At 49.3% G+C, this 12,419-nt stretch overlaps 1 protein-coding gene across 2 annotated transcripts in view; it reads right to left on the bottom strand.

Annotated features, from left to right (window-relative positions):
• The window catches only part of SPACA3 (sperm acrosome associated 3), a 26,518-nt gene that overhangs the window by 1,471 nt on the left and 12,628 nt on the right, over positions 1-12,419 (bottom strand). Inside the window, exons 1-2 of one of the 2 annotated variants that reach the window (XM_023182893.2) lie at positions 4,557-4,682; positions 812-1,117 (exon numbers count right to left, since the gene is read on the bottom strand). In XM_023182893.2, coding sequence (XP_023038661.1) covers positions 812-947 — 136 coding nt within the window. In that variant the 5' untranslated portion in view covers positions 948-1,117; positions 4,557-4,682. Of the gene's footprint in view, positions 1-811; positions 1,118-4,556; positions 4,683-12,419 lie in introns of those variants that run through there. The other variant, XM_023182894.1, reaches the window with a different exon arrangement.

Genomic DNA, 12,419 nt, shown 5'->3' with positions numbered 1-12,419 from the left:
TTTTTTTTTTTTTTTTTTTTTTTTTTTTTTTTTTTTTTTTTTTGAGATGGAGTCTCACTCTGTTGCCCAGGCTGCAGTGTAGTGGCATGATCTCAGCTCACTGCAACCTCCGCCTCCTGAGTTCAAGCGATTCTCCTGTCTCAGCGTCCCAAGTAGCTGGGATTATAGATACCTGCCACCATGCCCAGCTAATTTTTGTATTCTTAGTAGAGACGGGGTTTCGCCACGTCGGCCTGGCTGATCTCGAACTCCTGACCTCAGGTGATCCACCTGCCTCAGCCTCCCAAAGTGCTGGGATTACAGGCCTGAGCCACCGCGCCCGGCCTACAAGTGCTGAATCTTTAGTGACAAGATTAGGAAGACCCAGGTGGAATCTATAGAGGGCGCTGAACCTGTTGGAAAGATGAGCCCCGGTGTGACTTCCCTTCCCGCGTGGCCGTCTAAAACTGCCACCACCTTGAAAAGTTTGGCATGACTGCTCTGTTATTTGTCTTTTCCAATTTCAGAAGGAATGTCTAATCCTAGTGGCCACGGTTAAGTTTAGGGGACTGAGCTGCTTGTTTCCTTTGACCCTGACTTTAGCAGCAGGGGAAAATGAAGGAGTGAGTCCAATTTGGTTGCCTGCTGCCTGCCTACTGCATGTTTAACTCAGTGCCGGCTGTTCTCTACCTGCCATCTCAAATCATCTTCGGTTTACAGAAGGGCTCTAAAAGCTCCCGAAGCCGCAGCCCTTGAATGAGAAGGAAAGAGGGAGGGAAGGAGGGAGAGAGGTGTGGGGAAGCCAGGGCCAGCCAGGGAGAGGGGTTCTCACAGTCAGCCAGGCTGTATCCCCGGTATCCGTCCAGCCCGAAGTCCTGTAGCACTCTGGCCAGTTCACAGCGACTGTAGACCTTGGCCTCACTGGAGGGTAGCAGGCAGCTGAGCAGAGAGACCAGGGCCAACAACATGATCACAGCTGGGCACCACCGCCTTCCGAGAGCCCTGCTCCTGGCTTCTATGCCGGTGGTAGAGGTGGAGCCACCACTCTGGCTCAGAGCTGAGCTTTGAGATGACCCACAGCTCACCAGCCTTGGCGGTCCACTCACAGAAGGAGAAGAAACAGGGCTTGAGTGTACCCCTGGAAAAGGGGAGAGGAGAGAAGGGATGGGCAGAAGGCCAGGCTCCAGCAGTAGGAATCAGCCCCCTTGCATCCCTGATCAGCATCAGCCCTGCCCCCGAGACCAGCCCCTCTCCTTCCCCATCCTGCTTCACACCACCCCAGTCCGAACCGGGAAGAAAACTGACCTATTGTGAACTCCATATTACATGTTACACATTATTTAGTCCTGAGGCACAAGAGTTTACAACTAGGAAGGGGGAAAGTTTGGATGGAGACAAAGTTCTATAAATCCAAAGCCCCGCTGAGCAGATGCTCCCGGAGGGGACGGCCAGGCGGTGTCATACCACGTTCACGGGCCCCCCAGCCCAGTTGTCAAGGGACAGCCCTTCTGGCACTGACTCTCCATCTCCAGATCTTAACTGAAACAAAGTCTCCCCCAGGACACAGCTCCCCTATAGCCCGCTCAAGGGGAAGCTGTTCTTTCTCCACACACAAGGCCCCAGGATGTCCCAAGAGTCTCCTCCACCCCACCACCCCTTCTAAACCATAACCTGGAAAAAGCCCTTCTCCCTGGAAGGCCAGCCTGCCTGTCTGGTTTGACCTCCCTGCCCTCTCATCATTGGCTGTGTGTGGCCAGTCCCCCAAATCATGGAGGACATTAGCATCTGGGTGTCACAGCCTTAGGGCTCCTTCGTCTCCCCAGACCTAGTCCCCTCTGGCTCCACTGTGTCTCAACCAGCCCCTCCCCTGCCCTGTCATCCCTGCTTCTTGTCCTCACCCGCATTTCCCACCTCTGTGAGCTCCTATCCCACTGCCCACCACCTCTGACAAGCCTTCCCACGCCTCTCTTGAGTTCCCACTGCCCACCGCCTCTGACAAGCTTTCCCACGCCTCTCTTGAGCTCTGCACCTCCACACCTGCTCTCCGCCTTCACAGAGTCAAAAAGTGAAAGAGCTGTACAAACTCTTGTTTGTGCCAATGGGTGTCCCTGGTCTCCAACCTCCACGGGACCTTGAATGCCACCGAGGATGACAGTGGTTGAGGGCGTGGCTTTGCAGCAAGGCTCGGGTTGGAAGTCCCCCTCTGCTCCTCGCTCCATCTCTGACTTTGGGCCCTCCCTGAGCCTTGTTTCTTCCTCTATAAAATGAGGACGTGAGTAACACCTGCCTCATACGATTGTTGGAAGAATAAATGAGAAAAGGCGTGGGCACAGCTTAGCTCTTGGCACTAAAAATAAGTGAATTGTTGTTTCTGTTATGAACTACAACTAGCACTGGTACACGCGCTTGTCTCTGCTCAGATTTCTCTCTCCCATTTCCCTCACAGGAAATGAAAACCCTCGGTATTGTCCTTGAGCACACCATACTGTCCCACCCCTTGGTTCCCAGAACATGATCTTGTCTCCCGATGCACTAAGAAAAGCAAGGTGCTCACTTGTGGAATTTCTTCCTCTCTCTGCCTTAGCCTCACTCACTTGCAAACTCATCAGTAGCCTCCTCGCCCTCATCTGCACCCCATCATTGTTTGGGTGCGGGGCCTCCACCCCCATGCAGGCCCACCTTCCTTCCCTCCAAGCTCTAGATTTGTCCTTCCTGTTTCCAAGTCTTGCTCCATCTGTTGTCCCTCCTCTTCCAGTGCTCCAGCACCGTTCCCCTCCTGCTCCTCCTTCCCCTGCTCCTAGAGACTTGCTCAGTCTCCAGCTTCTAAATGCCTTCCCTCAAGTCTCATGCTGACTGGTACTCCCCTGTCTCTTTCCCCCTCCTCTCACCCAAACTCCTGGGGAAAATTATCACTTTCTCCCCCTCGCATTTGTTTTCCAACCTGGTGAATTGACCTCCCCACCACCACCACACGCTGAAACTGCTCTGCAGGCCCAAGGAGGCCCCGTCGGCTCTGTCTTACGGGAGCTCTCTGCCGCACTCATGCTGTCCACCACCCCCTGTTGAAAGGCTTGCCTCTCCTGGTTTCCATGATGCTCCCCTCTCCCAGGTTTCCTCCTCCCTCTCTGGCTGACTCTCCTCCTTATCCTCTATGGAATCCACTTCTGCCCAGGCCATAACCACTGATATGCTTTCCAGGCCTTCCTGCCTTGAGCCCTCTTCTCTTCCACTTTGAGGAAACCCTCTGGGCAGCCCTGCTGTCAGCCACCGCCTGTAGGCTGGCGACCCATGTGGCATCTTCCCCAAGACCTCAGAGGCAACTACTGGCTGGACACTTCCACTTGAATTCCTTCAGGCACCTCAAACTCAGCACATCTAAACAGAAGCACTGTTCCCATCAGTGCTGCTTCTGCCTTACAACTTTCCTTATGTGCTTTAAAACATGATGGGCCACCCACTTACCCAAACCAGAAATACGGATGTCATTCTTCACTCCTTCCCCATGACATCTTTCACCCAGTCCTAACCAAACAGTCCCAATGTCCTGTGGATTCCACCTTCCCTCTCAGAGCACTGTCCTTTCCTAGGGTCACACTGGATTCCTTCATGGTCTTCTTGTACCATGTCTTGACCACTCTTCCAAGCTATTCTATACACGTCCATTAGAACAAATTTGTTAAATGAAAAGCCCAGCCCTGTGACACCTTGGATGGCTCCCACTGTTACTGCCCCTTCGAGGTCCAAGCGGCCCTTCACGACCCTTCACGGCCCAGCCCTGCAGCCCACTCCCTCACTCATACATTATGTTCCAGCAATTGTTCTCTCACAATGACCTTACTATCTAGAACATTCACCCTCTCCTTTCCTCTGCACGGTTAACTCTGACTCATACTTGAAGGGTCTCCTTAGACCGGGTTCCCCAGTGAGAATCTCCTGGCAGGTCACCGCCCCCCACACTCTCACACGCCCCGTCTTCCAGCTCCTCTGTCACACCAGGCTGGAATAGATGTCAGTCTTTCCCACGGCAAAGTTAACTTCTGAAGAATGGCAGCCGGTTTTATTTATCTGCAGAGTTGCTGGCGTGGAGTAGCCGCTCAGGGGCTGCTTCTGAAATTCAAGTCCACAAAAGGCGTGGCCACAGGGATATAAGTCCTTCTCCTCACCACGAGGGGAGTGAGAGGGAGGAGGCGACCAACCTGGTAGAGTTTGTCAAGTCTTTGAGCACCGTGCCAGGCCTTTCCCAGAGCTTTTCTAACTTAATCTCATCCAATCCTCTCAACAATAGAAAGGAGTGGGATTAATATCCCCAAGTTGTAAAGGAGGAAACCAAATTGTCTGCTACACAGGGACTGTTTTTTGTGGAAAAGTGACTTAAAAGCAATTCCATCCTGACCATTTCACAGCAGCTCCAGAGTTTCTCTCTCTTTCTCTCTCTCTCTCTCTCTCTCTCAGCTGGTCAGTCTTCCAGGCCAGGACACCCCCATCCTAACCACCACCTTGTTTTTCTCCACCCCTCTCTGGCCAGACCAACCCAGGGCCCTGTTAACAGCCCCAGGAAGAAGGGAAAGGGGGCTCACTGATCAGGAGTGCTCCCCACAGAGCTGAGACCACGGTGACAATGGCAGCAGCAGCAGTGGCCCAAAACCCTGCTGCAGCTCAGGATGCCCCCCACAACCTCGCCAGGGCCCCAGGCACCCAGTGTTAAGAGAACGATGGGGAAGGCAGGCTCCAGGTCAACCGAGGGCCTTCTAGAACTCCAGCTCTGTGAGCTCATCTTCCACAAACAGCTCCGCCTGGAGCTTTGACTAGCCCACCTGAGCCCTTCAACTCAGGCCCCAGAGGCAGGGCAGGGGTATCTAATCCCAGCCCCCTGCACCTCTCTACCCCATCCCCCCAAACACACACACACACACAAACACACACACACGCGCGCACACACACACACACTACATTGAAGGATGACACTTCCTCTCCTAACAGATCTTTCAGATGATTTCCCAGAGACAGTGGGGGACACCAGGGATGGTGATGCATGTGCAGGGATGGTGGTGGGTGCCCGGAGATAGTGGTGAACATGCCCAGGGACAGTAGTACGTGCCCAGGGATGGTAGCAGGTGTGCAAGGACAGTGGTGGGTGTGCAAGGACAGTAGTAGGTGCCAAGAGATCGTGGTGTGTGCAGGGATAGCAGTGGGTGCACATGGGCAATGGTGGGTGCCCAGGGATGGTGATGGATGTGCAGGGATGGTGGGTGTTCAGGGACAGTGGTGGATGTCTAGGGATGGTGATGAATGTGCAGGAATGGTGATGGATGTGCCGGGATGGTGTTAGTGGGTGCCCAGGGATGGTGGTAGATGTTCAGGGATGGCAGTGGGTCCCCAGAGGCAGAGATGAGTATGCAAGGATGGTGGTCCCAGTGTGCAGGAACGGTGCCCAAGGATAGTGGTAGATTCCCAGAGATGGTGGTGTGTGCCCAAGGATCATGGTGGATGTGGAGGGATGGTGGTGCGTGTCCAGGGATGGTGGTGGGTGCCTAGGGATTGTGGTGGTTGCCCACTGCTTTTCCAGGCTGCCCATCTCACCATGGAGCTCCTTTGAGTGCCAGAAAGTTCTTCCTTAATGCTGAGTTACAAACCACCCCCTTCTCCACCTGGATAATGGCCATTCAGTGTCGACAAGTGCAGGGCAAAGGTTACACTACTGACCCTAAAACTTAAAGGGCAGAGAAGTGGAAAGAAAGGGCATGAGGTGCCCATGTCTGTACCTCACAGGGTCCCAGGCTTGGAGGCCGTGCAGCAGAGCACAGGCTTTGGGGTCAGGCTGACCAGGGCTGAACACAGGCGCTAGTGACTTCCAGCTGGATGACCTAAAGAAAGTGAACTCACTCTCTGTTTCCTCGATTCTCAAGTGGGGATGACAATACCAACTTCACAGGGTACTAGGAAGGCTCAATGAAACAGCAACAAAATGCTTAGTATCCCACGTGCTCAATAAATAATAGTAATTACTACTGAGTGCAGAACACAGCCATGAAAGTGTCTAGTTGCACCATGTCCACCCTATCTGCCTGGGCCCCACCCCAGGACAACCAAGTTAAAATTGAGTGTTGGCCCAGCATCAGCACCAGTGTTTTTCTTTTTTTTTTTCCCCCTTTTTTTTTTTTTTTACTGAGGTAAGAACACTTAGCAGGAGACCTGCCCTCTTAACGTATAGTTAATGTGCAATCCATTATTGTTGACTGTACAGGACACTGCTGCACAGCAGATCTCTTGAGCTCATTCATCTTGCCTGACCGGATTTTCCATTTTTTTTTTCCTTTTTTTTGAGATGGAGTTCCACTCTTTTGCCAAGGCTGGAGTGAAGTGGCATGATCTCGGCTCACTGCAACCTCTGCCCCCTGAGTTCAAGCGATTCTCCTGCCTCAGCCTCTCGAATAGCTGGGATTACAAATGCACGCCACCACACCAGCTAATTTTTGTATTTTTAGTAGAGATGGGGTTTCACCATGTTGGCCAGGCTGGTCTCGAACTCCCGACCTCAGGTGATCCACCCTCCTCGGCCTCCCAAAGTGCTGGGATTATAGGTGTGAGCCACTGCACCCAGCCACCTGACTGGATCGTTAATGCTCATTGATTAGTAACTCCCTGTTTTGTCTTCCTGCCAGCCCCTGGTGACCACCATTCCTCTCTTTGATTCTATGAATTATTTCCTTTTCTGGAACTGGCATATTTCACTTCGCATATTGTCCTCAAAGCCCATCCATATTATTGCATATGTCAGAATTTTCTTCTTTTTTACCCGTGATTATTATTCCACTTTGTGTGTATATCACATTTTCTTTATCCATTAATCTATGTGTGTTAGTTTATTATGCATTGCTATAAAGGAACATCTGAGGCTGGGGAACTTATAAAGAAAATAAGTTTATTTGGCTCACAGTTCCGCAGGCTCTACAGGAAATATGGTACCAGCATCTGCTGGGCTTCTGGGGAGGCCTCAAGAAGGTTTTACTCATGATGGAAGGTGAAGGGGGAGCAAGCATGTCACATGGCAGGAGAGGGAGCAAGAGAGAGGGGAGGAGATGCCAGGTTCTTTTAAACAACCAGCTCTTGCATGAACTAATACAATGAGAGCTCACTCATTACCACAAGGCCAGCACCAAGCCATTTGTGAGGGATCCACCACCATGACCCAAACACCTCCTAACAAGACCCACCTCCAACACTGGAGATCACATCTCAACATGAGATTTGGAGGAGACATGTCCAAACCGTATCACTGTGGATGGACACACGTTTCCACCTCTTGGCTTTTGTGAACAATGCTGCGGTGAACCTGTGATGTTGTTTGGCTCTGTGTCCCCACCCAAATCTCAGCTTGAATTGCAATCCCCATGTGTCAAGGGAGGAAGCTGTAATTCCCACATGTCAAGTGAGGGAGGAAGATTGGATCATGGAAGGTTTTCCCCCATGCTGGTCTCATGATAGTGAGTGAGTTCTCATGAGATCTAATGGTTTTCTAAGCATCTGACATTTCCACTGCTTGCACTTCTCTCACCTGCCACCACGTAAAATATGCCTGTTTCCCCTTCTGCCATGATTGTAAGTTTCCTGAGCCACCCCCACCAGCCATGTGGAACTGTGAGTTAATTAAATCTCTTTCCTTTATAAATTACCCAGTATCAGGTATTTCTTTATAGCAGTGTGAAAATGGACTAATACAGTAAATTGGTACCAATATATTGGGGCACTGCTATAAAGATAACTTGAAAATGTGGAAGCAATTTTAGAACTGAGTAACAGGCAGAGGTTGGAACAGGTTGAAGGGCTCAGAAGAAGACAGAAAGATGTGGGAAAGTTTGGAACTTCCTAAAGATTTGTTGAATGGTTTTGGCCACATTGCTGATAGTGATATGGACAATGAAGCCCAGGCTCAGGTGGTCACAGATACAGATGAGGAACTTATTGGGAACTGGAGCAAAGGTCACTCTTGCTATGCTTTAGCAAAGAGACTGGTGGCATTTTGACCTACCCTGGAGATCTGTGGAACTTTGAACTTGAGAGAGATGACTTAGGGTGTCTGGCAGAAGAAATTTCTAAGCAGCCAAGCATTCAAGATGTGACCTGGGTGCTCTTAAAAGCATTTAGTTATATGCATTCACAAAGAGATGGTTTAGAATTGGAACTTATGTTTAAAAGGGAAGCAGAGCATAAAGTTTGGAAAATTTGCAGCCTGACCTTGTGGTAGGAAAGAAAAACCCACTTTCTGGGGAAGAATTCAAATGGACTACAGAAATTTGCGTAAGTAACCAGGAACCAAATGTTAGTAGCCAAGACAATGGGAAAAATGTCTCCAAGGCATGTTAGAGATCTTCAAGCCAGCTCCTCCCATCATAGGCCTGGAGTCCTAGGAGGAAAAAATAATTTTATGGGCCAGGCCCAGGGCCCTGCTGCTTTATGCAGCCTTGGCACTTGGTGCCCTGCATCCCAGCCACTCCAACTGCCAGAGCTAAAAGGGGCCATGAATTCTGAGGGTGCAAACTCCAAGCCTTGGTGGCTTCCACATGGTGTTGGGCCTGCAGGTGCACAAAAGTCAAGAATTGAGGTTTGGGAACCTCCACTACATTTCAGAGGATGTATGAAAACACCTGGATGTGCAGGCAGAATCCTGTTGTAGGGGCAGAGCCCTCATGGAGAACCTCTGCTAGGGCAGTGCAGAAGGCAAATGTGGGGTTAGAGCCCCCACACAGAGTCCCCACTGGGGCACTGCCTAGTGGAGCTGTGAGAAGAGGGTCACTGTTCTCCAGACCCCAGAATGGTAGATCCACCGACAGCTTGCACTGTGCAACTAGAAAAGCCACAGCTCCTCAATGCCAGCCGGTGAAAGCAGCCGGGAGGGAGGCTGTACCCTGCAAAACCACAGGGGCAGAGCTGCCCAAGACCGTGGGAACCCACCTCTTGCATCAGCATGACCTTGATGTAACACATAAAGTCAAAGGAGATTTTGGAGCTTTGAGATTTAATGACTGCCCAGCCGGGTTTTGGACTTGCATAAGGCCTATAGCCCATTTGTTTTGGCCAATTTCTCCCATTTGGAATGGAAACTTTTACCCAATGCCTGTACGCCCATTGTATTTACTGTTTTAGCCCATTTTCACACTGCTACAAAGAAATACCTGAGACTGGGTAATCTATAAAAGAACAAGGTTTAATTAACTCAAGTTCTGCATGGCTGTATAGGCCTCAGGAGACTTACCATCACGGTGAATTGGGAAGTTGGCATATCTTATATGGCAGCAGGCAAGAAAAGTGCAAGCAGGGGAAATGCCAGATGCTTAGAAAACCATTAGATCTCATGAGAACTCTGGCTGGGCATGGTGGCTCATGCTTGTAATCCCAGCACTTTGGGAGGCCAAGGCAGGTGGATCACTTGGGACCAGGAGCTTGAGACCAGCCTGGGCAACATGGCAAAACCCCGTCTCTACTAAAAACACAAAAAAATTAAGTGTGGTGGCATGCACCTCTAATCCCAGCTACTCAGTAGGCTGAGGCAGCAGAATCTCTTGAACTGGGGAGGCAGGGGTTGCAGAAAGCTAAGATCGTGCCACTGCACTCCAGCTTGGTCTCAAACAAAACAAAACAAAACAAAATCTCATGAGAACTCACTATCACGAGAACAGCATGGGGGAAACTGCCCCCGCCCCATGATCCAATCACCTCCCTCCCTCCCTCAACACATAAGGGTTACAGATCCCTCCCTCAACACATGGGGATTAAAATTCTAGATGAGATTTGAGTGGGGACACAGAACCAAACCATATCAACATGGGAGTGCCAATATCTCTTGGAGATCATGATTTCAATTATTTTGGATAAATACCAAAAAACAGGATTGCCGGATCACATAGTAATTCTATTTTTAATTTTTTGAGGAATCTCCATACTGTTTTTCTTTTTTTTCCTTTCTTTTTTTTTTTTTTTTTTTTCTTTTTTTTTTTTTTTTGAGATGGAGTTGTATTCTGTTGCCAAGGCTGGAGTGCAGTGATGTGATCTTGGCTCACTGCAACCTCTGCCTCCTGGGTTCGTGCAATTCTCTGCCTCAGCCTCCCGAGTAGCTGGGATTACAGGCACCCACCACCATGCCTGGCTCATTTTTGCATTTTTAGTAGAGACGGGGTTTCACTATCTTGGCCAGGCTGGTCTTCAACTCCTGACCTTTTGATCCACCCGCCTCAGACTCCCAAAATGCTAGGATTACAGGCATGAGCCACCGCACCCAGCCTCCATACTGTTTTTTGTAACAGCAGCACCATTTTGTATTCACACCCATAGTGCACAAGGGTTCCAATTCTTTCACGCCCTCACCACCAGCACTTGTCTTAGTATTTTTTTAAATAATAGCCATCCTGACAGGTATGAGGTGATACTTCATTGTGGTTTAGTTTTGCATTTCCCTGGTGATTAGCTATACTGAGCATTTTTTCAAACACTGGTTGGCTATCTGTATGTCTTCTTTCAAGAAATGTCAATTTGGCATCAATATGTCTTTAAAGCTTCCCAGATGACTCTCACATGCAGCCAGGCTTCAGGTTTTATTGGAGGTGGAGGAGGAGAGAGCTTTGTACTTGAGTTAGAAACCCCAATTCAATTTCTTGCTCTGCCCCAACTGGCTAACTAGTCTTGGAAAGTTAGCCTCCACTTCCTCATCATTGAAATGGAGTCATTACCCTGCCCCGCCCACTGTAAGCTTGAGCACTGTACTTCATCTCCCTAAACCATGTTTCCCTCCCCTGTAAAATGGAAATAATAACCATCCCTCCCTCTTAGGTTGGTGGTGAATCTCAAGTGTCTCAATGCATGAAGATGCTTACCACTTGGAGCAGTACATTTTAGCTATTGTTTTTATTGCCTGGCCCTTGGTGGTGATTCTGTCTGGTCGAGTTTTGGGGGTTTTACTGCATCCGCCTGCTTTTACTATTTTATTGCTTCTTTTTATTGAGTAATCTTTCAGCTTATTTTATTTTATTGTATGTTTTGTTATTTCCCAGTCGACGTTCACTTTTAAATGGGGAATAAGAAACAGAAGCTCAAAAGGAACAGTTATGAGGGCAGACGAGGCCCCAGTTGGAGATCAACAGGTCTTTATTTCCCTGCTGAGCTCTGCACAAGTGTTTCCTACCCCCAAAGTGAGCTCAGATTCTTGACCACATCCCAGAAGAGATACTCCTCTGCTCTCTCCAAGTTTAAGTTCTCCATCAGTCTCTCTTACATGCCTTATCCTCAGGCCTGGCAACACTTTAGAAAAACTACTGACTCCTGGGTCCCATCCCAGGCCATTTACACCAAAATCTCTGGGGGTAGAACCCAGGCATCTGTATGTTTGTAATGTTCCCAAGTGATTCCAAAGTGCAGCCAGGGCTCAGAGCCACTTCCAACCAAACTCTTATAGTTCCCCAAATGTGTGATGACATTTTGCATCCATGTCTTGTATGGGATCATATATTCATGTATGTCAAAATTGCTCTTTCTGACCCAACTCCCTGGCTAGAATCTAGTCCTTCTTAGAGCACTGTCAAAGCTTGACATCTCCCTCTGGACTCCTTGGGCTGACTTAGACAGTATCCAGTGGTACATTCTTATACAGTGTTCAGTGCTAACTTATAATCTCAGCACATCCCACATGCTCTCAGTTCTTCTTTCTCTATCATTCGCACCAGACTAGCAGATGCCTGATTTGTGTCTCTCATGTCTATCTTCCCAGCATCAAGAACAAAGATTTTTAGATGCTGGGTGAGTAAATAAATGAAGAAATGAATGAAAATCACCTAGTTAGTTGATTCAGAAGAAACTTAGCCCAGAAGACTTGGTCAGAAGAGTCCTCAGGCTGGCCACAAGGAAAGTGCCAGGGTCACTGTAGGCAAAGAGAGAATGGGTCCTCCTCTGGCTAAGCAGAGAGAGCCTAAAGTCCATAGATCAAGATTCTCACCTGATTCACCCTGCTCTTTTCATCAGTGGGCACAGTACATGGGGGTAGTCACGTGGCATTGTTGGCAGGAGGACTGCGGTGTGTAAAGCCACTTATTCCTACACTAGTCTCACACCACTGTATTCCTTTAGTGTTGTGTCTCCTTTACTATTCTATCTTGTCCTGTGTAATGATTAATTTTATGTGTCCACTTGACTGGGTCACAGGATATTTGGTTAAACATTTTACTAGGTGTTTCTATTCTGAGTGCTTTAGATGAGATGAACATTTTAATTGGTAGACTGGATTGCCCTCCCTAAGGTGGTGGGTGGGCCACATCCAATCTGTTGAAGTCCTGAATAGAAGAAAAGGCTCGGCCGGGCGCGGTGGCTCAAGCCTGTAATCCCAGCACTTTGGGAGGCTGAGACGGGCGGATCATGAGGTCAGGAGATCGAGACCATCCTGGCTAACACGGTGA

This window comes from Piliocolobus tephrosceles, chromosome 16 (assembly GCF_002776525.5).
Source record: "Piliocolobus tephrosceles isolate RC106 chromosome 16, ASM277652v3, whole genome shotgun sequence".
Classification (NCBI taxonomy): Eukaryota; Metazoa; Chordata; class Mammalia; order Primates; family Cercopithecidae; genus Piliocolobus; species Piliocolobus tephrosceles.
The sequence above is the reverse complement of the archived record's forward strand: the minus strand, read 5'-3'. Positions and strand labels throughout refer to the sequence as shown.